General features: G+C 37.1%; 1 protein-coding gene across 17 annotated transcripts in view; it reads left to right on the top strand.

Moving 5' to 3' along the window:
• The window catches only part of LOC310715669 (FERM and PDZ domain-containing protein 4-like), a 63,193-nt gene that overhangs the window by 37,027 nt on the left and 1,160 nt on the right, over positions 1–25,006 (top strand). For 5 of the 17 annotated variants that reach the window (XM_083522244.1, XM_083522257.1, XM_083522253.1 and 2 more), the window contains 14 exons: positions 5,526–5,686; positions 7,208–7,310; positions 8,971–9,016; positions 10,591–10,695; positions 11,590–11,697; positions 11,867–11,998; positions 16,644–16,763; positions 18,087–18,223; positions 19,897–20,023; positions 20,463–20,552; positions 20,666–20,848; positions 20,967–21,105; positions 21,190–22,191; positions 22,575–25,006. The exon at positions 22,575–25,006 is cut by the window's right edge and continues 1,160 nt beyond it. In XM_083522244.1, coding sequence (XP_083378370.1) covers positions 5,526–5,686; positions 7,208–7,310; positions 8,971–9,016; positions 10,591–10,695; positions 11,590–11,697; positions 11,867–11,998; positions 16,644–16,763; positions 18,087–18,223; positions 19,897–20,023; positions 20,463–20,552; positions 20,666–20,848; positions 20,967–21,105; positions 21,190–22,191; positions 22,575–25,006 — 4,885 coding nt within the window. The remainder of the gene's footprint in view (positions 1–5,525; positions 5,687–7,207; positions 7,311–8,970; positions 9,017–10,590; positions 10,696–11,589; positions 11,698–11,866; positions 11,999–16,643; positions 16,764–18,086; positions 18,224–19,896; positions 20,024–20,462; positions 20,553–20,665; positions 20,849–20,966; positions 21,106–21,189; positions 22,192–22,574) is intronic. The other 12 variants (XM_083522255.1, XM_083522259.1, XM_083522258.1 and 9 more) reach the window with 5 other exon arrangements.

Below are 25,006 nucleotides of genomic sequence, written 5' to 3'. Positions count from 1 at the left end.
AGAGAAAATCAATGGATTTATTCTTTATTTAGTATTTTGCATCTGTATTCAAGACTGATGATGCAATCAGCATTTTAACTGTGTGTGTTCACAAAGGCAGTAACAGATGGAGAGTACACTGCATTTTACGGAACATTTCACTCATTTGCTCGTTGGCATCTCTGTTCCATCTTGATAAATAGAGTTAACCTATATGTAGTGGATTTCATGGTTTGTAATTTGGTAGATATCAAACAAATGGGTATTTAATAAAATGCTTGCCTTGGAATTCAGATCACACTGCAGTCTGCTGAAGTTTAAAGACTGCACAGTCTGATGATATTACAGTTGCATGTTTCTGTGGACAAATTCAATTAAAAGTATGGATTATGTGCCGAGATTTGATTTGAAGATCTAGAAAAAAAGGTGGGCCAAGATGTTGAGCTGATTAATGCCTATTGAAACCTTTGTGTACATTTGGACAAAAAGATGAACTGAAAGGTCAACTCAGAATCTGGGTACAGAAAAGAAACGAGCGGACTCAACTTCCTGATGAAGCTCATGTCCTTTAATGTTTGCAGTAAGATTTTAGAGATCTACCAACAGTCTGTAGTAGCCAGTGCAGTCTTATTTTGCAAAAGTATGTTTCAGAGGAATGCATCATAGCTGGGGAAAAAACTTAACCAAACTGATCAAGAGGGCTGGCTCTATCTTGGGCTGCTCAGTATGGTTTTGAGGTGGTGGTGAAAAAAAGGACACTTAGTAAACTCACAGCCATTCTGGAAAATAAACAGCATCCCCTCTATGACCTATTGATAAAAAACACAGAGCTCCTCTCCCAGAAGATTCATTCAGCTTGGCTGCAGAAAGGAGCGGTACAGGAAGTCGTTTGTACCAACAGTTTATCACTGCGTTGGAAAGCTACACTGCTCTGAGGCAATTTTAGGATTAACACATTAAACCATATTTGAACTTGAGCAGTTTTACCACCATCCACTAATCATAACCAATGGCACTTTAATGTCATTCATTTTTAAACTGTTACACGGGTTACGATGTTCACTTTGATCGCGGTTTTTTTTTACTGATCTGCAATTTTAATTCACTTGAATTCAAGTCTGCTCTTCTGTCAGCAATGTATACACTCCACTGCACCACCACATCCACATCACACTGTATAATGTAGAGTGGAGTTGTGCCTGCTCTTTCTTCTCACAGAATTATGACAGTGTCTCTAAAAATATTTCTTCACTGAAAGAAACACTCTCCTTTATTTCTCTTGCCTTGTCTTTCACTCACCCTGTCTTTGTCCTCTGCTTACACTCTGGCATTGATTTGTTACCTAATAGCCATTACCACAACCTGTCTTTGTTGTACGCTCGAGTCAAATAGACTCCACTGTGACAGAAAATGCATCGTTTCCACACGTTATTAGTCATATATATATATATATATATATATATATATATATATATATATATATATATATATATATATATATAGGTATATATAGGTACTTAAAGTTTTTTTAATACTCTAATCAACATGGGTATGGACAAATATGGATGCTTTATGTAAATGTATGTTTATTATTACTAAAACCACCCTAAAAATAGAGCATAAAAAACATATCTATTAAACACAGAAAAAAGAACATAGAAAAACCACAGGTTCCTATTACTTCTCTTACTTTGCACTGAGCCAGTTGCTCAAACAGTCTAGCTTGTGTAAAAATACTCTTCTAAATGTTTTAAAGTAATTATAATGGTTTAAATTACATAAATCATCAGGACACAAAACTGAACTTTTGCTATGTTTCCACACAGACGGTTTTAATTGCCGGATGTGTGCATCATGACGAACTTCGGTGCTTGATTTGAGACTTTCCGCATCAGTTAAACAAATGTTTAGGGATTAAAAATAATTTTTATGTGGAGGTTTTTACTTTATTTTTTTATTCGAGTAAAAAGAAAGGACGTCGTGTATAAATGTGTGTTGATGGATTTAATTTTGCCTTTTATATTTATTTATATTTTTATAAAAATGGTCAAACAGAAATGCGCCCTGAAATAATCATGCGTTAATAAAATTAGTGCCGTTAAAATGAATTTGCGTTCAAATTATTATTATTATTATTATTATTATTATTATTATTATTATTATTATTATTATTATTATTATTATTATCATTATTATTTATTTTTACAGCCCTTGTACGGTATATATATATATATATATATATATATATATATGATATCAAATTTAGTGATAAAAGCATGCCTTTAAAGTAAGTCTCCTGCTGGTAGTGAAAAAAACAAGAGGAAAGCCATCAGTTTAAAGCAGAAAATAAATCAGCATGTAGCAGGAAAGACTGTCACAGTCATAGCACCGTCTTCGACTTACGATGGGGTTGTCGTAACGTATCTCCATCGTAAGTAGAGGACTACCTGTATATATACAGTATATAATCTGAACATACGATGAAGTGATTCTCAGTGTTTCCCAGTCTGATTTTATTCACTAAGATTAATAGTTTGTTTTTCGATCAATTTCTGGTACCTCTCTACATCATACTGTTTACTGATTCCTTGTTTTTTGTGAGTCTCTGTCTAACCTTAGATTTGTCTAATGTTTTGAGTAAGTCTACTATAGATTATATAGGCTTACATTTATTAACCATGGCATTTTTAATTAAATTTAATTGTCTATTTTGTAATTTTAGACAACTGCCATTTATCTTCACCTTTAACAAGAAGACACCTTCATGTTTTGTACCATTATATATATTTATAAATCCATCCCCAGCCACTCTTAGTGCCGGTCCCAAGCCCGGATAAATTGGGGAGGGTTGCGTTAGGAAGGGCATCCAGCGTAAAACATGTGCCAAATCAAACATGCGGAGGATCCGCTGTGGCGACCCCTAACGGGAGAAGCCGAAAGAAAGTAGTATATATATTTATAAATCAAGATACTGTATAGATTTTTCTTAAATAAAGCCGCAGTCATTGCTAAAAATAAAGAGGCAGCCTCATAGCATGATGCTGCCACCACCATGTTTCACCATGGATATGTTGTTCTTAGGGCACAAAGCAGGTTTTTATGGACAAAATAAGTCCAAAAATCGTCTACATTTGTCTCATCAGCCATGACCCACTTTGCCAAATGGCTTGGCTTGAAAAAAAATTGTGGATACACACTCTGGAGTGTAATATAGCTCCTTACTAATAGCAACATAATCCCACAATCTATATTTTCCTTCCTGATTTATTCATTTAGACCCCATTATACACACAATCCTCCAATATTTATACTGCGGTTTTGTCCCCGATGCTATTTCACAAACAGTTATCATTTGTACCAAAACCAGTTCACCTGAACATGACTTCCTATTGGGGCTGTATAATATTTCATCAATATACGTCCATATTTAGTCAGAGGAAGTGTTTTACATTCAGAGATGGCTATGCAGCTGTTTCACTGGTATTTCTCAATGTTTTGCTGATTCTTAGAAATAGTAAATAAAAAAAATCAAATAAAAATACACATTGCTAAGTGCTGGTTTGTAATTTACTGAAGTCAACAATGAAAACAAAAAATAATGCATACTTTTATTGTGAATTTCTTTTGAAATTAAGTAACATTTATGTAAGATTTTATTTTTTATTTTTAAAGAAAGCTTTTGGCCGAGTAGCTTCAAAGTTCTACAGAAAATATTGAATTGGATGAATCTGATCTGAATCTGAAGAGAATAAGGCCTTCATCTTATAAAAACTAAACAAATGATGTATAGCTTAACATATATTGGACTTACTTCACATTTAAGTAGACAACTAGCACCTTCTTCTACTTGAACAATGTCTCCTAAATCTGTTTTTTCAACCCTGCAACCTTTGGAGATTTTCTCATTTGCACTGATGTGTATTGTACAGGCAAGCGGGAAATAGACAGGGGATAGGTGCGAAAAGAGATAAGCAAAGAATGAATATCTTATTTGTAAAAGGCTTTTCTGTCCATACACAAGAGAATGAGTTAATAACTAAAGTAGTATTATCTTCCCCTGGCCAAAAGAGAAATAGAGGGAATATTCCCTGCAGCAGGTGGCTCTTATGCTTCTGGAAATGACTTTTTCCCAAGCAGAATGAGCTCATATGCTTCCACAGCACAGCAATCTGGCACCCTGGTATTCCCAAATCTCCCTTCCAGTTCATTTCAGCACAGTCAAAGTTAACGCTACCATCGTCTGCCATTGTTTACTCTGTGCTTAAGATTAAAACATTTTTGTTAAATTTTTATTTTTTATACATTTATTATGCATGTAATATCTCAATCAACCAAAACGCATGTCTGATTTTGTAACAATGCACAGGGAACAAAAACACTATTTATATAATGTGCAGACACAAACATTTATCTATCTATCTATCTATCTATCTATCTATCTATCTATCTATCTATCTATCTATCTATCTATCTATCTATCTATCTATCTATCTATCTATCTATCTATCTATCATCTAGCTAGCTAGCTAGCTAGCTATCATCTATCTATAATCTAGCTAGCTAGCTAGCTAGCTAGCTACATAGCGAAAGTGGTGCACTCACGTGAAAAAGAATGTGCACCCTCATTGAACTCTACAATATTAGATATTAGGTAGATAAAAGATAAAAAGATAAAAAGGGGGAAAGTTAAACAAATATGAGGTTAAAACAATTTCAGATGAACAAGATGATATTAAATGAGCCATATGTGAAAATTATTCTACTTCCATAGGAATTAAAAGGCTAAGTAGTAGCCATGTGCTGCCAAACAAATGCTGTTGATTAATTGATCATTATCAAGAGTGACCATTGTTATAAAAGTTACATTTTTAGCCTTTTGCTGCTGGATTCTGCAACAGGACAGTGATCACAAGCACACCAGCAAGAGAACAACAGAATGGCTGAAAAGGAATAAAATGATGGTGTCGCATTTGGCCCAGACATTGTCCTGACTTCAATAAATAAAATGCTGTGGCAGGACGTTAACAGATAATAAACAGTTGCCTCAATGAAGCCTCAATGAACTGAAGCAACACTGTAAAGATGATTGAGCCAAACTTTTCCTCCACTGCAATGGAGAGACTGATAAAGGCATACAGAAAATGATTGATCAAGATATTAATGTTAAAGGTGGTTCTTGAAGCTATCAACTCCCAGATAAATATTTTTTAGTATGTATTTTAAATACAGCTATACAGTATTTCTTATTTGTATTATATTTAACGATTACTTATTGAACATTTTCTGCATGGGTGCCTATATATTTGATTCATACAAAACCTCAGAATGTAAAATGTAAATAAAAAAATATTCATTAATTCCATCAAAGTGATTTGATAGTGAGCTGTACAGTATATTGAATTTGTTATTGATGTGTTGATCTCTCTAACATTCTGTTTCAGTTCACTTTCGAAATCATTAAAGATCAAATTGAGAATTTGAACGTTTGTACGTTTTGTTAAACTAAATGATAATAGTGGTACAACCCAATGTCTCTTGTTCTTCAGACGAGTGTCTCAGAGCGGATCTCTCGAGGAGATGCGTATGGAGGGTGTGCAGGTTGTTCCTCCTGCTCCTCGCCGAGTCGAGATGAGAAGAGATCCTGTGCTGGGTTTTGGCTTCGTGGCTGGTAGTGAAAAACCTGTAGTGGTGCGCTCCGTCACTCCAGGTAAACATGTACAACGTTCTGTTTCATTCAAAGCAGTGGTGAATTGGTATCAGATAATATGATTGTTTCATAATAACTGATAATTATAATGGCCAGTATCATGGTTATGCTGAATAACAATATATTTCACATTCTTTTGATTGATGATGTTAGTTTGTGCAAATATTGCAAAAGCTATAAAAGTGTTCCATTATTTGTTCAGAACAAGTAATATTTTTAACAGAATACAGAAGATCCATCATAGCCTTGAGTGGTTCAGCAAAATAATATACACAAGACCCAATTTTCTCTTTAAAACCAAGCTGCCTGTTCTAAAAGCTGGAAGAATATATTAAAGGGGTATATGCACATTTGTAGGATGGTTTAATCTATTAGGGGTTCAGCAAAATACAATATGATATTTGATGATACTGTTGAATCTGCTACCATACAATATGATTTATTAAGATTTTATTGTGTCATATGTGACATACTTCCTTCAGTATCTTATCATAGGCTTAGCCTTATGATAATGATGATGATGGTGATGATGGTGATGACGATGATGATGATGATTATGACAATAGCAATGGTGATGATGACAACAACGATAATAATGTTGATTATGGCAATGAATAGGACGATGTTGACAGTGCTGATGGTGACATGTTGATGATGGTGATATTGATGATTATGAAGATGATGATGGCGATGTTAATGTTGATGAGAATGATTCAAGCATCAGAGTGATTATTTATACATCATTTTTCGAACAACATAAACTCCATTTCATTCACCAGCTTCTTTCCTTTTTCAGTTATAAGCAATTTGTTGCTGACTTATTATTGATAATTTTTATATTTGCAATAATATTGATGTATTGATCCAAATTTTACATTTACATTATAATCTAGAACTTTAACGGTGTAACTATTTGAGATTTTCTTATTAAAATGCATCCCGACACTTATAGTCTGTAGTGTATTGCTGGCCCTGAGAAATGATTTTAATGGCATTTCGAAATCAGTACACATTAAACTTGAAATTGCAAAGTGATAAATAGGCTTGCGTTGACCTGATCAGTGAACCCATAGCAAACCATTTCCGAATGACCAGAGACAACAAAAACTCATAAGACTTTGTGCAGCACTTTTGCTAATGAGCACACTATCGAGAGCACATCTCAAGAGAAATAAATGGAGCATATGAAATCATTGTGGTCATTTCAAACAAAAGCTAGTTTGTGTGTAAATCTGAGAAGAGAAAGTTAAAAGTCACTAGCTCAAAGGTTTTTGTACAAAGATCAGTCTAAAAATCATAAACTTCAGCAGGTGTTATATCAAGTTACAAATGGTCACAACCTTGTATGCAGACACTGAATGAACAGTGTAGATCGACTATATACATCTCTTCATCACAAAAGGATACATGGTGTATGTGTGTGGTGTGTGTGTGTGTGTGTGTGTGTGTGTGTGTGTGTGTGTGTGTGTGTGTGTGTGTGTGTGTGTGTGTGTGTGTGTGTGTGTGTGTTCTTACTAATAGGAGGCCCATCAGAAGGAAAGCTGATACCAGGAGATGAAATAATAATGATACATGAGGAAGAAGTGGCCGCAGTACCAAGAGAACGAGTCATTGACCTTGTCAGGTGCTTTTAACTTCCATCTCTGTTTATCCATTCATCCAATCCATCCATACATACATGATCCACCCATCTACCCATTAGTTCATCTATTCATCAATCAATTCATTATCCAGCAATTATTACATTTATCTATCCACCTATTGTTTTATACACGTATCCATTCATCAATTTAGCCAGCCATCCCTATATGCATTTTTTTATTTATACATCTGTCCGTTTATCCTTCTAGCTATTAGTTTATTAATCTATCCATCTATTATTCCATCCATCCATCCATCCATCCATCCATCCATTCATCCATCCAGCTAGCCATTTACACCTCTGTCTATATTTTTAGCCATCAAGCCAATCATTATATTCCCCATTTTTTCCTACATCTATCCACTAATCCATCCATCCATCAGAGCCAAAGTCTTTACATATTTTAAGTGATTTTAATAAAAACATGCTAAACACAAGCCTTTTTTTTGTTTTCAATAAAAAAAATACATTGTATGATTTTCTTTCAGTATGTCTGCTTTGCCATAAAATCTGTTTATTTTAGCTGTTATTTAGAATTTAAAATATCTTCCATTTCTCAGTTACTCAATCCATCCATCGATTTATCCATCTGTACATCCATCCATCCATCCATCCATCCATCTATCAAGCCAGTCATCCAGCCCTCCAGTCAGCCATTCAGTCAACAACCAATCATTCATCCATCTAATAATCAGGCTATCTATTTATGCACACTCTGCCCATGCACCAACAGGTCATATTTTATGTGATTGTCCATTTATCACATTCATCCATTCATTAAATAACTGATACACAGGCCTATCTAATTTTGATCTATCATTTGTCAAACCATTCATGAATCCATCTATCTGCAATCAATTGATCCATTAATCAGTTCATCATTCCGTGCATCCCGTTCACCCAACCATTAGTTTATCCGCCATCAGTTTATCTATCTATCTATCTATCTATCTATCTATCTATCTATCTATCTATCTATCTATCTATCTATCTATCTATCTATCTATCCATTCATCCATTTATTTATTTATCCATATATCCATCCAACCATCCATCCATCCTTCCATCCATCCATCCATCCTTCCATCCATCCATCCATCCATCCATCCATCCATCCATCCATCCACTTATCACATGCTCTGCATGCAGAAAGGGCTGAAAAAAAAAGTACCCTCGCTTCTGGCAGCCAAAAGTAATAAAATCAAAGGCAATAACATGTTTTTTTCTCACACTTGTGTCTCTGTGGTCTTGGCTCATAATTACTAGTCATAAAACAAAAATAATAAGTGAGATGCCAACCGGATGAAAATGGATGAAATAGTGTTGAGCGAAAAAGAAGAGGTTAGTGACATTTATGCAAATTAAAAACCATCTTAGGCAGAAATGAAAGCGTGCAACAGCAGGAGTTTGGAGTGCAACATTTAAAGGATTCGAATTTATTCCTATATGATGCTCTCTAGAGATTGCCTGGAGTGCTTGTTATGGGCTTGCATGCGTATCTGTAGTAGTAGTCTAGGAAGCCAGGCGAGTGTGTTCTTTTCATTTCATGTAATAATCTCTAATTTCTTCTTAAGATCTTTCCCTAAGAATGTTTAAATGTGTGTGTGTGTAAGTTATTTGTTTTTGTGGTTTCTCTTCACAGGAGCTGTAAGGAATCCATCCTCTTGACTGTTGTTCAGCCGTACCCAGTGAGTTAACTAATTTCTATTATCTGAAAGAAGAAAACCTTAAGAAAGCATTTACCACATCAATTAGTGTCAAGTTTCTGCATGGGGGTTCAGCCATTGTTCCTTTTATAAAATCATAATATTTACTGCATAATTATAATTATTATGAAGAAGGATAGATATTAGATATTGTGTGGTCATAAAAATTTAATGTTTAGTAAAGAATGCCTGGGACAAATAAAGAGTGAAGATCTTGAAATTATGCTTTTTCCATTTTTATAATGTGTATTTATGTGCAGAACAAAAAATAGGCACTATGGCTCTATTTGCCTCACCAACAAGTTTAGTATTGGATATAACTTGGATATAACCTTAAAAAAAAGTCTGGCATCACTCTGGAAATACTGGCTTTGTGGTCCATTTAAAATTCTTGTTAAAAAAAAAAAACATCTATAAAATTGCAACTGTATGCATTGTTATTCAATTCAAGAGCCTTAATGAGTATCATTTTGGCATTCGACCCCACATAATTATGCCTTTTCTTTTTAGAAGGGTGACGGCTTGGCTTTTCTGTCCCACTGAAAAACAAAGCCAATTAATTATCCTGTTGTTACTTTGTCAGCAAACTGACACCAAGGGCAGGTCTCCAGTTATCATAAGAGATCGAAGGAACACAACATACTGTCAGCATTGTCAGTGTTAAGCTCAGCGCTTCTGTGCAAGTGACCTGAAGGCTTTCAAATCCCAGAAAGCCGCTGTCGAGTTCATCCCAGCTACTCAGCCACTGTATATGGTTGCATTAGCTTTAACAATGACAGATTTTGTAAGGAATAAAATGGCTGCTTTTGGGACAATGTCTAGTTATAAAAATGGACTGAAAAGGGAAATTTACTGAGAGCACACCCACTTCAGTGTTTGGGCTAGTGTGTTAGGTTAAATTGATGCATGAGATATGAATGAACTCTAAAAAACTCTGAGATGCTGTTGCCAGTTTTTTGCTATTATAGTGTTTTATTCACCTTAATTACCAACAATACCCATTTTGTCAATTAAGTTTGTTTTATTTAATGTTGTGGAAATTAGTTGCTATTGTCACTTTTTTCTTGTTTCAGCCATAAACACTTCCATCCGTTTCCATTTTGCTTTTCTCTTAAAGAATCCAAAAATGCTAAGAAAAAGCCTTTATCCTAAAGGCTCTTCCAAAGTGACTCTTTCAAAGTGCTGACACTGAAAATTTCTTCCAGAAATGTTATTGTAAACATGTCCGTATAGCAAACTTTTGTTTTGCAATGTTAACCTGAAGCACTCTTAATTAGTGCTTGTAGAATATACTGAATGAGCTGTTGCTATTCTTCCAATAATATATCAATGAGTGCATTTATATGAACTTTTTTTATATAAATAAAATATTTTTATGGTTTTGCATGTAACTGAACTACTGTTTGAGCTGCTGTTGTTAAAAACCAATCACCTTCTGCACAATCAGACCCCAGAATTCAATGTCAAATGAAGATTTACAAAAGAATGCTTTAAATCAGACACTGTTATAAATAGGTGTGGCTGTGAAAACTTGAATTCTGTATTTTTCCTTTCAGTCTCCCAAATCAGCCTTTATCAGTGCGGCCAAAAAAGCCAAACTGAAATCAAACCCGGTGAAAGTACGATTTGCTGAGGAGGTCATCATTAACGGGCAGCTTCCGGTAAGTTCTGCAGCTGTATTGGCTAAGTGTGGACTAATCAAAGTGTACAGTCTTGTGTATTGTAGATCAAACATGCATAAAAAATTTAAAAAATTGTAAAAATATGAGTATTTTTACTTTAAAGATAGTTTAAAGCTCACAACGCTTATACTATGTGATTGTACGTAAAGACATGTTTATGACAGGCATATCTTGATTTATAATCTGTTCAGTTCAACGATGCATTTATACTGTCCTTTATCATATTCAAATTTCCAAAAAATTACCAACAGCATGTAATAATTGGTGTACGAAGAGTAACATTACAGTCTTTTCACATAAACTGAGTTGATTAAGCAAAGATTCTTGTGACAAAAATAATAATAGGAACATTGTAGCCGTAATAAATCTTATTACTTTGGATACTTAAGTACATTTGAAGGCAAATACCTTTGCGCTTTTACTCAAGTGAAAGTTTAAATGAAGCACTTATACGTTTACTGGAGTCATATTTTACTTACTGTATCTCTACAACTCAAGTACATGGTTTGTGTGCTTTGTCCACCACTGCTAAAGACATTATGGAACTAAATAGAGGACCAACTCCATATCAATGCTCATGTTTTTAAAATAGGATGTTCCTCAAGCACAAATAGGTGTGACTATTGGGTGTCCACATTCTTTTAATATATCGATATAATATAACTGTACAGTACCAAGTTCTTCTGTAGAAACTTGGTAGCTTTTCATGTTCTTGAAATAGTTCAAATCCTTATCACAATACGCTTATTGCATCACAAAATATAGATCATTATCCAGTTCATATTGTGTATTTTCCATGTGAATGAATACCATGCTCAGGATCGAAAAACATTACGTCAATGAAACATCAGACAGATCTTGGCTTCTTTGCAGGACACTGTGAAGGACAACTCTCTACTCTTCATGCCAAATGTCTTAAAGGTGTACCTTGAGAATGGACAGACCAAATCGTTTCGCTTTGACAACAGCACATCCATCAAGGTAATTTTCTTGTTTGCAGTCTAAACGTGTAATTTTCCCACTTCCCAAAATGTAATAAAATCCACTGTGTGCATTTTACATTCAGATTTTACTGTCTGAGCGTGTATGTATAATATCTGATCTTGTGTGCGCTGAGTTGTCTATGTGCTTTTGTCATTGTGTGATATAGGATGTCATCATGACGCTGCAAGAGAAGCTGTCTATCAAGTGCATTGAGCATTTCTCGCTCGTGCTGGAGCAGAGGACGGAGGACTTTGGGAGCAGACTGCTGCTGCTGCATGAACAGGAGATGTTAACTCTGGTAAAAAAAAATATATAACAATAATTACAATTACAATTACAATAAGTAAATCAATGTTAAACATTGTATCATTTTACTACTTAGAAATGGACCTCAATCTGCCACCTGGCATTTCTTTTTAATTATGCAATATAAGAGAGCTATTTCAAGACCTTGGAAATAAAGGGGACTTTTTATGTCACTTCAGAAAGGTTGACAAATGACTAACACATTTATATTTCCCTGAATATGTGTGGCTGCTTGGGAAAACCCTTCAGGAGGTGATATTCACTTTTTTTAAGCATAAATCATATGCTAGGATTTCATGGACTAAAATATGTTAGGAATTACATAAATTCCTATAACATACTATGGCACTCCAGTTCTAAGAAATGCTTTTGTGTGTGTATGTGTCTCTTTTTTTTGGGTGTATCCTTGTCTGTTGCTAAAATTTTGGCTTACCATACATATTTATAAAATGTGCGGTTTGTAATATTTAAGGTGAGGTCTGCGTCTTGTTCCTAGAGGGAACAAGACGCTGCGTCAACAACGCTTTCTGGCCATGCTCTGAACCATGTCCAATGACCATGATCTGTCCAATGGAAGGACCAGGAAGCTATAAACGCACATGCAGTGAAGACGGCACTAGCTTAGAAGAGGGAAGGAAGCGCTTGCAGGGATGCAGGGAGTGTGGCACCGAGACAAAGCAGCTCGTTCCCTCAGGGAACCAGGGTTACATACATAACCTAGAGACGTTCCACTTTAGAATTTGATCTGCATCAACAACTAGGTTCAAGGACTAAAGGGCCAGTAGTGACGCTAAGGTCAAGTCTGTAAGACCTGATGAGGGTCAGAGGGGTGGACCAGCCCGCAGCGTTGCAAATGTCCACACTCTGTCAGAGTGAACCTTGACCCCAAAAGGTGCAGGGAGACCAGAGGACTCAAAAGAGGAGGAGATAGCATCCACAATCCACCTGCTAGGGCCTGCTTGTCTGCAGAAAGACCCTTCTTATATGGACCTTAGCAGACGAACAGCTGGTCCAACTTCCTCCACAGGGCCATCCTGTGAATGTATGTATCCAATGCTCACACACCTGATTTAGCTTCTTCTGGTATAGGAGGATAGAATAAGGAGGATAAGGGGATAGAATGCCTGGAGCACGACTGGTTGTTGGGAAACAGATGGCACCTTGGGAACATACTCTGGCCTGGAGTAGAGAAAGGCACTGGCCATGTCTGGGGAATGCCTGGAGTCTTTGAAACTGCTTTACAGTGAGTGACTGGCCTTCTCTTTCTCTCTTGACGGCCGTGAGGATCCAAGCAGGAATGTGACAAATGTGCCTGCATTGTGGTCAAAACCCACACTACACCTTGGCTTTCAGTCTTATACCCAACTTCTTTATGTGGGTGAGAACGACAGCTCGATGCTGAATTACCAAGTGCTTTGATTGAGCTAATATCAACCAATTGTCGAAATAATTTATTATGTGGATGACCTGGGGTCTCAAAGGAGCCAGAGCAGCATCCACACTTTGTGAGATTAAACGGAATTGGTAAACTTCACCCCCGAAAGCAAACCTTAGAATCTTCCTGTGTAGAGGAAGGGTGGGTATGTGGAAGTGCGCATCCTTCAGATCTATCGTAATTAACAAGTCCACGGACCTGATTTAAGCCACGTCTTGTTTCAGCATGAGCATCTTGAACCTGAGCTTAATGAGTGAGCAATTCAGCTAATGCAGATCTAAAATGGGACACAGCCCACCATCCCTCTTGGGAACTATGAAGGCTGTAGAACCCAGACTCTCTGTCAAGGGAGGGACCAACTCGATGGCCTCCTTCCTTAAGAGAGTGTTTACTTCTTGTTCCATGACCAGAGCCTGCTTAGGACCCACCAGAGTGGGAAACACCCATTGAACCGAGGTGGCAGAAGCCCGAACTGAGTCTTGAAGCCTCTTTCTACAGTGCGCAGGACCAATTGAGACACTTTTGGCAGGAGTTTCCAGGCTGCCAAATAGTCTGCTAAGGGATCAGTCTTTCAAACCCTCCCCCCCCGCCCCCCCCAAGGTCCACATCGGTCAGGAACTTTTCGTATAAGTCCCTCAATTGAAGGTGACGGTCCTTATATCCATCACTTCCTTGGGCTTTGAATTGGAGAGCTGCATATAGTCTCTTGCGGGGGAAGTGCGAGTGGTGACGCTCTGTCTCTGGACCTCACGATGTGCACTCATACATTGGAGTGAACTCTATAAATCAAATATTAAAAAGTACAAATTTGTTTTTGCCTAATTGTGTGGTAAACCTTAAGCTCTCGATTTGTAAGATGTTTCTTAGAAAGCCACACACACACACACACACACACACACACACACACACACACACACACACACACACACACACAAATTTATGTTAAAATGGACAGTGTAAGTATACTCAAATTGTGAGATGGTAGGAGGTACAGGTCATCTTTTTTTGTTTTAAATTTATTAAGAGCCTGGTTTTGAAATGTTATTGTGTCATAGCATCATTTGAGACAATTGTTCCATCATTAGGGGAACTGAGTTAAACCAAGTACATTTTTATGTGAAACATACATGATAAAATGCCCTTTCTCCTCATCTGTAGATTTCTAAATGATCAGGAATTAGGAGATTCTTTCAGCTGACATAAAATGAGAACATCTTTAACAACTTTTACATCATATTTTAGTGAACACATAGTGTCTGCACTTTGCTCCAGAATGTGGCAAAACTGCCTGCACAGCATTTAAGAATGAATACAGAGTAGAAGAAATGCTTTTTTGTGAGAAATATGTTTATTTTTATGGGTGTGTTTCCACATCCTGTAGTAAGAATTTTTTCAGGAGCATTTGTAAAGCCAGTGTGGCTGAGGCTTGCAAAAATGTGCTGTGGCTACCAGTGAATCCAATTAATTTAAATGTGATGGTATGGGATTTGTAGATTTCTAACACCACTCACAAAAATTCTGCATTAACAGTCTTCCTTATGATTTGCTAAAAGCTACTTTTTGTTTTTTGAAACATCTAGATACAAGAAGTGTCTAGAATTTTATTTGTGCACAGTAATGTTATGTATTGTAATATTTTATTTAATGAACCACTTCACTAATATTACAAAGTTATATGGGAAACCTTAAAATGGAAACTAAACTAAATCTAACCACAGTATAACCGTGTTTTATTGACCGTTTGAGAAATTTAAGACATCATAACCAAAGTCAGACCACAAATATGCTTTTAAGGTTTTCAATGGGCTCATAACCATCATACTTCTTCTGTAATCATCAAATAATATTAGGAATTTACATAAAAAAGAATTTACCATAAAAAAAAATATCAATGTTATAGGAAAAGTGGAAAAGTCATGTGGTGCATGCGATGCAAAGCATCTGATGTTTTCCTATAACATCAGAAAGTGTTTTATTCCTGTTACACCACAGCAATATGCCAAGTTCATATGTGTTATCAATTATCTTATAATAGCTCTAAATGCCAGTCTTTTTCCTCTGTTTTTGTTAACAAATCTTTGAATGCACCTTGTCAAGTTAGAGACCTCCTCCTCAGCATCGAGTTGATACTATTTAAAGTGCTGATACTGAAGACTCGTTTCTTCCCCACAAAAAATCCAAAATGTAACAGCAATTACAATCATTCACACTTAAAAAAAAAATCTGCCCACGTGTAGCAAGTGTGAGTTTGTTAGTATTACAGAAACTATAATATAAAAAAATTAAAAAATACATTAATAAATACAGTATACTTTCGGAACTACTGTCAGGGCTGCTGTTAGAGAAATATTTAACACCTTCAGCTTAACAATATGACTTATTTGTCCCGTGAACAGCCACAGGATTGGTTTACCAGCTGGGATTTTGCAGGAATCAGTCACATGGATTGGTATTCACAGGACGAACTACACTCATGGCGTTATTTATCAAGCCAGGCCAAACCACATACATAGGAGACCTTCTGGATTTTAATGAGGGTCTGAAGGCTTATCGAGTGGGTGGCTCTTTATGCAACTAAGCGCGGGAAACATTTCATATGAGTCACCGTGTAAGCAAAAATGAAAATGTCCTCTTTCGGCCTCTAACATTTTGGCCACTGCTTGTGAGCTTGTTCTATCAACCCCTACATGTATAATTCCCTATAAATGCATTTCATGAATAAATATAAACAACATACAGAATAGTAATCTTCGACAAATTGCTGTGATGTAGGAGAATACACCTGCAGTGCTTTTATATGTACTCCTTAAAACCAAGGTAGATGACTTGTAGGCTGCATTCTACAACAAAATGCATTACAGATTGTTACAACTTTATTGTCATTATAAATAAAAAAACGCTGTAAGTAACAAGGTAGGGAACATGTGCAGTAGCATGCTTTTTCTGTATACTTTTATGCATTATTTATAATGAATGCTGCTTTAAAAAATTCTGTCTATTTTAAGCTTATGACAGGCATTATGGCATGCTATAAATGCATTGTAATGAATCATTTATACAAGAGTCATATGAAGTGCCACTAAAAGTAAAGAATGATAGAGTGTGAGTGAGTTATTTTAAATCACAATCATTTTCCTGCCAAGGAATAATTACAGTCCACATTTGTCTTTATGCTGACCGTATTCTTACTCCACCTTTATAGGTTGCGCAGAGGCCAGGGTCACACATAATGAAATGTTATTTCAGAATCAGCTTCGTTCCAAAGGATCCAGTCGATTTGCTCAGAAGGGATGCAGTGGCTTTTGAATACCTTTATGTCCAGGTGAGGGGAAAAATGCATCAGTCCATTTATACAGTGAGATACATTATTATGTCTACAACATTCATTGTGATACAGGGCCTTTGGGACATACAATTATACTGAATGGGAAAAGTGTGAAAACAGTAAACTTTCTTTCGGCTTCTCCCATTAGGGGTCGCTACAGCAGATGATCCGTATTCATGATCCGCATGTTCGATTTGGCACGTTTTTACGCTGGATGCCACAGCATAAGTACACAAAATAGAAGAATAGAATAGAGTTTATTTGTCACATATATATTACAGCACAGTAAAATTATTTAATATGCCAGCTTGTTTAGAAGCAATGATCCAGAGCCCCTGGAGCACAGAGGATTAAGGGCCTTTGTTTAAGGGCCCAAGTATGGCAGCTTGGCAATACCAGGGCTTGAATCCACAACCTTCTAATCAGTATCCCAGCACCTTAACCACACACAGGACATTAAAGTAACATTGCATTAAAAACTAGCAATAAAAGACATATATGTATACAGTATATGCACTGATTGCTCTTGTTTGTATTGTTCATATACTGCTAAAGTCTGAATGCTAATTTGACTAACAATGAATGAATGAATAAATGAATGAATGAATTAAATAAGGTATTGTAATATTGATAAACAATGAATTTGATATTAAATACATCAGCAATTTTACATATATATTTTTTTAACATATACAAATTAGATGGCTTAATGATAAGGCTAAATGTAAATTCATCTCAAACGCTGAAACCTAAAAGAACTTCACACACCTTTGGTCTGTTTCTGTCTACTCTGTTTTCTGTTTTGGTCTGTTCCTACGTTCTCTGTCCTCTCTTTTCTCATCAACCCAAGCAAAAAAAAAGAAAAAAGAAAAAGCACATCTGTGCAGAAGTGTGACCTTTAAAAGCCTGTACGCAAAGTCTCCTGGCTCTTGTCCTCACCCCCGTTCTCCTCAGAAGTGTTGCTCAGAGACCAGAGATTTCACCTAAAACATCATCCTATTCATAATAGCTGTACCCAGTTAACTATTGATTAACCTGAATCATAATTATTTGTGTTTTATTCGAAGAGTGTGATTTTAAATGTATACATGTTGTTGGACAAAATTAACAAAATGTATACTTACTACAAAACTACTTATGAATCAATCATTTAAATCAAAAGAGGGAATAAAAAAGAAACGTTTTAATTAGCACATATTAAGATCTATGTACCAGCCGCAAGAACTGAGGCAAATCTCATATAAACATGACTTTAATTATTTTAGGTTTTGATTACAAGATATTGAGCCATAACATGTTTTATTACCCTCTCTCCTTTAGAGCTGTAATGACGTGGTACGGGAGCGCTTTGGCCCTGAACTGAAGTATGACGCTGCTCTTCGTCTCGCTGCTCTGCAGATGTACATCCTCAGCCTCACTACTCGGCCAACACAGAAGTTCTCAATGAAGTACATTCAGTGAGTATGCCTTCAGTCAACTGCCCACCTCTTCAGACCTGGGAGAGAACTGTCTAAGTGAAAGTCGGTTCCCTTTATTCACCAGTCTATTCTCAGACCTAATTAAAATAAGACTGTTTACAGCAGAAGCTGCATGACTGAGTGATCTTCTGATTTACAGATTTAAATTAGCAAACTTTCACATTCCATCAGGGTAACTTTCATTAATAAAGCATTTAAGGACTACAGGGCAGTGCCAGTATTCTCATCAAATACTTTATTGAGTTTCAAATGACAGTGTGTGTATTGAAGTTCGAGTCAAATTAATCCTTTTTATGAATACCTTTTTCTAAATTTTTTAAAGATCCGTACCGAATCAGTTTTTGTTTTGTATATGTGGCATTCCAGATTCTAGAGTAATGGATAGAAAACAAATGAAACAGTTATTCAGGACAAATTAAACATTTCTACTTGTGTCTGTCACTTTGTTTGTATTTAAAAGATTTTGCCCTAGCATTCGGCCAATCTTATTTAGGTTGTGTAGATGCATGTCTTTTTCTTGAGGTATGAGTTTGTGATTTTTTTCTAAAGACAACCGAAATACTGGAGCACGTGCTGGGTCAAATTCAGAGTAAGGAATTTAAATGTGTAAATTATGCTAATATTTATGCTGGGAAAGTTACTCAGAGATGCATTAAGTATTTGCTTACATCAGTTTTCTAAGCATGCTGTACAAATTATGCAAATTCTCTGTCTGTAAATCATTCAGGATTTAAGAGTTTATTGTCATATGTTCAGGAAACAGTATTTTATACCATACAATGAAATTCGTACTCTATGAACACCCCAAGCAGCCTATGACATAAACAATAAAGACAACGATAAAAAAAAATACAAAACATAAACTACAGATTTACAGTTATGATAGAAAATGCAAACGCAAGAACAACCTGAAATGTACCGCATGCAATAAAACCATCAAACATATGCATGTGCAAAGTCCTGCAGAAGTTAATTGAGTCCTTGTTGTTATTCACATTGGGATTGGGTCCATGCTGTTAGTCCTGTGGATGTAGATTGGGCCAATGTTGCTTTTCCCACTGTAAAGGGATGTATGTTTGTGTCATATTTCCAAAAGTGCAATAGTTTGTGGAATGCTCAAATGGGGGGTATGATGGTCAGCTGTCCAAGTATTTTTGGTAATATAGTGAACTTTTCTACAATTTTATGTTATCGCCAAAACATGCAACTCACATTGAAAAAAAAAGAGTTATGCAATTTTGTCCCTTGGGCAGGTCTCAATGTACTATATATTTATAAATATATAATGTAATATACAGTACTAACAATGGCAATGTGTTATTTAGACTACTTATACGGCATTATATTGTCATTTTACACTGTAAAAAAGGAAGTGATACAAATTGTAATGCATTTAAAACATAATGATATAAAAATTTATTATAGCATATAAATGTGTTTATAGTTTATTATAAATATGGTCCTTGTGGAAAGTGTAGCAGACTACATTTAATTAACATATTAGAACAGTCAATTATTAGATAACACAGATACTGGTCGATAGATACATAATACACTCAGTTATTCAGATTTGGACGTGAACAAGAAACAAAAAAGCTTTGCCATATGCAATCTGCCAAGTGTCCTCACAGTGCACATATGCTGTCCCACAGGAAGCAGTGGGGTTTGGCACATTTCCTACCCCCCTCAGTGTTCTCCAGCATGAAGGAGAAGAACATCAAAAAAGCTCTGACTCACATCCTGAAAACCAATCAGAATCTAGTAGCTCCTGGGAAAAAGGTGCGTGTCATTTTGTGATTATCCATTTATTGTGATCAGGGGCCAGAGCCTACAATCAATAGTAAATAAACCTCTTCAGAAACTGCCATCATATGAATAAGCAAGAGCTCATTTCAGTGGCCTCCGGTGTCACATCTTTCAGAGTATGATGTTGGAGCTTGGTAAAATGTCAGAAGAGAGGCATCTAGTGGTTCAAAGGCAAGGCAAGAAAAATTGTTGTCAACAAAGGCAAAATGTTTGTTACATTCACAAGTTCATATAGAAACTGTTAAATATGCATTAAGATGTCCTCCACCTTAAAATGAGTTTAATAATATGTGTATCCACTGTTACATTATAATCAAATCATCTCTTCAGGACCACTATGATGATCTACATATTCCTTGGAATAATGCATTGTTTACCATGTCAATGATAACCTTGTCATTTGTTTTTCCAGTTGACCATGTTGCAAGCAAAGGTTCACTATTTGAAGTATCTCAGTGATTTGAGATTGTATGGAGGACGAGCATTTAAATCTCTTCTAGTGGTAAGATAATTATCATAACTATGCAACTTTTAAATTTTTACATATTTGGTTATAGTATTACACAGTTATACAGAGTTTAATTCTCTTTTTATTGGCTTCCATTTCATATACAGCAAGGGGATAAGGAAACCGGTGTTACATTACTTGTAGGACCGAGATATGGAATCAGTCATGTAATCAATGCCAAGACAAACCTAGTGGCCCTGTTGGCAGACTTCAGCCATGTTAACCGCATTGAGATACTTACAGAAGATGAGGTCAATGTGCGGGTAGAACTACATGTTCTGGACGTCAAGGTATATAAAAGTTGTTGGTCTGCTCATCAATTAAGCATTATGATCATTACAACTGCTTTCAAACTGTGTTTTAGTCATAAATAGGATTTAATGCTGTTTCAAACTTTCTTTGAAACAGCCTATCACATTAATAATGGAGTCCAATGATGCCATGAATCTGGCTTGTCTAACAGCTGGATACTATCGTCTTCTCGTGGACTCACGCCGCTCTATTTTTAATATGTCCAACAGCAACAGCAGTGGAGAAATAGACAGTGGTAAGTGCTTGTAAGATATCCTAAAAATGTTGATGGACAGCATGGTTTCTTAATAAAAGTGATGAGATTATATTTACGTTTCAGGCCAGGATTCTAAAGAACTTCAGTGGTCATACAGCACCTCTTTGGGTCCCTGTGAAGATTTCAACAATCAAGAGATCATACCTTCTTACCAGCCCGAAGATTATCAACAGGAACAAACAAGAAAGGAGGTCATATGTGCTCCTTATATTCCAGAGCCTCTGCCACCCCCTTATCCAAGCTACAGTGGAGAGAGGTCGGACGTTCGAAGCAAAAGTCCCCAATTTCCAACACTTTCACCTGTAAGGCACCAACCCCAGGACTCTCCCAGGAGTGCCAAGGTTTCCTTTATATTCAGGGATCCACTTTTGCATGCTGTTAACCCTCGGAACCTTGGTTATCAGCGCCTCATGGATGAGAGTCCTGAGTTGCTTGAAAGGCCTGCGTTTATTTCCAACAGTGATGTGGCTTTTTGCACATCAGATGGAGCAACATTTCAAAATAGACCTCATGTAGTCTATAGCAACATTGGTGAGGGGAAAATCTTTGACAATGCTGAAAGTATCGAAGAGCCTCTCTTACACGATTTATGCTACGCTGAGACCGCTGATGATGTGGAGGATGAGGATGAGGCTAGCTGTGAAGAGGACACACCTGCAGTACCTGGAGAGGGTGAAGTTGGGCTGCCAACGAGCAAGATAACATTTCTCACGCTTTCTGGCTCCAGTGATGATATTATAGATTTAACTGAACTTCCACCTCCAGTGGGGGATGATGATGAGGATGAAAATGATGCAATTCTCCTTTCACTCAATATGGCCATTGCTGCACCTCCGCCTGGATTCAGGGACAGTTCAGATGAGGAGGGAGCCGAGAGTAAAAGCCGTCTACAAAGTTGCTGTGACAATGACAGCATTCCTGTGTCGCTGATTGATGCTGTCCCCACACATGGTGAGGGCAATAGTGTCAGAATCTTGGATCATGCTGTTGTGGATACACTTCAAGCACTAGAAGCACTTGCTGTATCTGAGGAAACCACCCAGTCTCAGTCTAACAGCATTGCAGGTCTTTATATTACTACTGTGTTCACTAAACATATTTTGGTATACAGCAAATTCCAATAGTGGACTTACTGCAACTGCTAGTTACTTTAATTAACACATACCTTGTTGAGCTGAACACAAATGAATGAAGGACTAAAGTTAATTTATTTGGTAATTAATCAAAGTTTTAAAAAAAACTTTGACGTCTAAAGAAAGGTTCAATAGAAAAAAAAGTGTGAAAAGTAATGTAAAATTAAAATGCGTAAAAAATATATAAAATGACACAAGGCTTTTAAAACAAGGCATACGCCTAGTGTTTCTGTTATTATTAACTCAGTAGTAAAAATAAAAAATGACACTAAAGAGTGCATAAAAGAATCACATGACTATTCTTTTTATTTTCAGGAACTGGCATATCAAGAGCTTTTAGCCAGGAGTCCTCATCAGATTCAGGAAATGAGACCAACTCCTCAGAGATGACAGAGAGCTCAGAACAAACTGCAGGCCACAGGTTACCCGAGAATGCTATGCGTCTTCTGGTGGCCACTACAGAGGGCTACCAGCCCCTTCAGGAGGAAAAGACAGAATTCCCTGTCTCCCCTTGTACCAGAGTGTCTATTCCCAAGCCACCACGCAGTCCCTCGAGACGCAGAGAACTAGCAGTTCAATCTACAGCAGTGCCTTCCATGCATAATCTAGCTCCTTCTGATAATCCAGAGAGGGAGTCTGGAGCAAAGGCAGATAAGTCCTTAGGTAAATATCTGGTCAAGTCTCATTCAAGCACCCTTTTGAATACTGGAAAGCGATTGAAAGCAATAGCAACTGAAGGAAGACGAATAAAAAAAAATAAAGATGCACCAGGCAAGTATAACACCTTCAGTGGAAGAGAAAGTCATAGAAGAAGACAACTGGTTGTGAAGGAGTTCTGTGAAAGATTTCAAGGACTACAGTCCCCAACAGAAAATGAGCCTACAGGGAGTCAGGTTGCAGAATCTCTTGGTTCAAGAGAGGATCTAACTGGAAGTAATATAAGTCTCCCAACGAAGAAGATTAAAGACACTGAACAGAATGAAACCTATAAGGAAGATCAACAGATCCTTCCGCCATTACGACAGGGAGTGGCACGACTGTGTGAATACCACCTAGCCAAGAGGATATCTTCTTTGCAAAACGAAGCTCTGAGTTCTCTTCAGAGTTCCCAATGCTCGTCTCTGGATGTTGGCGGCAGTTCAGGAAGTAGTGTTTCTGCAACACCAGCAGACTCCCCACTTTGTACCACTGACTGCAAGAGCTCTTTCTCTGGATCTTCCTCCTCTCTCCTGCTCACATCAAGGGACCTTCACCCTCATGCAGATGCTGCTCTCCTTAGGAAGATGCTGCCAAATGTACATCCTCCAGGATCCAATCCATCCTTCAGTGCTCGACCATCCAAAGTCAAGGAAACTACAGGTACAGCTCGAAGGAGCAACATTCTAAGTGATCTGCATGCAAAACATGTAAAAAGTATTAATACAAAAGAAGGAAGTGAGGCTTACAGGCAATTAATAAACTATCTAACAGTCAGTCAGATGCATCAGGGGGGCAAATTGTTTAGTGCAGGGCTAGGGGTATGCAAAAATGACAGCAAAAGGCATATCAAAAACCCATCACTTATTATAGACAAGGTTAAAGGTAATGGGAACATTCTAATAAAGTGTCCCTGCATGCCATCTTCACCCTCACTCCTTCTCCCCAATGCAGCTTCTCAAAGAGTTCCCGAAATTTACCACTCAACCACTTTGCCTGCTAAGCTGAAGAGGAGTCCTGATTTGCATGCTCAGAGACCTGTCCAAAATCTAAAAGTAAAGGGTAATCATTCTGAACAAAGGTCATTCTCTGGTCTCACGTGTGAGTTAGAGCAAAGTTTTATCCTTGGTCAGTGCTCATCTTTAAATAGGAGCCACAGTGAAGCAATACCTAATGCAAGTACAGAGGACTTGCTCATGTCTGACTGCAAGATGACACATGCTGTCCAACAGACGCTTAATGATTCTTTTTGTCTCTCTAGTGTAGCTTGCACAGAAGAGCGCGGAATGCTGCTGAGAGGAGAAGGAAGCTTACCTACTAATTTACCAAGGCACTTCAAACCCTGTGCCGTCCCTCTACCACCTCCACCACTACCCCCACCAATATCACTTCCAGCACCACCACCATTATCTCCTCAATTACGTCTGTCAAAGAGCACCAGTAACAGTGGGCCAAGACAAGAATCATTTGTCCCTCTTAGACAGAACCATGCGATTTCTCAAGGGATAAAACAGTGTGATGCCAATAGTCTAAATCATGGCAAAGAGATAACACAAAGTACCAGTGTTGCAATAACTGCTGCCTATAGAAGTACTGATGCACTGATTGAGAAATCAAGAGCACTATCACTGGGCAGAATTCAGCAAGATCATTTGCAAGCAACTGAGCCACAACTACAGAGAAGGCCTTCAAAGAAGACGCTGTCAAAAAGTTATTCCCAAGGTTCAATGTCCTCCCAGACCATGGGATGGTCTGTAAGCAACATGGACAGTAAAATAGATTGTATGAATTTTCCATTGCAAAAGGATATAAAGCAGATGAGATCCACACAGAAGCTGGATATAAATCCCTGGACATGCAATGGTCCATTTAGTTACTGTTTCTTCAATAAGAAAAAGCAGACAGTGGAGGATGAAGGTGAGATACGGGATGGTTTAAGAAGGCAGCTTTGTGGCTTGGATGAAGCAGAACCTTCCCAATACAACCCTGACCCTCTTCTCGACTCAACAGGAGATCAGCTGTATGCAGAAGTTTTGAACAACATGACTTTT

Source organism: Silurus aristotelis, assembly GCF_946808225.1.
Source record: "Silurus aristotelis genome assembly, chromosome: 20".
In the NCBI taxonomy this organism is placed as follows: Eukaryota; Metazoa; Chordata; class Actinopteri; order Siluriformes; family Siluridae; genus Silurus; species Silurus aristotelis.
The sequence above is the reverse complement of the archived record's forward strand: the minus strand, read 5'-3'. Positions and strand labels throughout refer to the sequence as shown.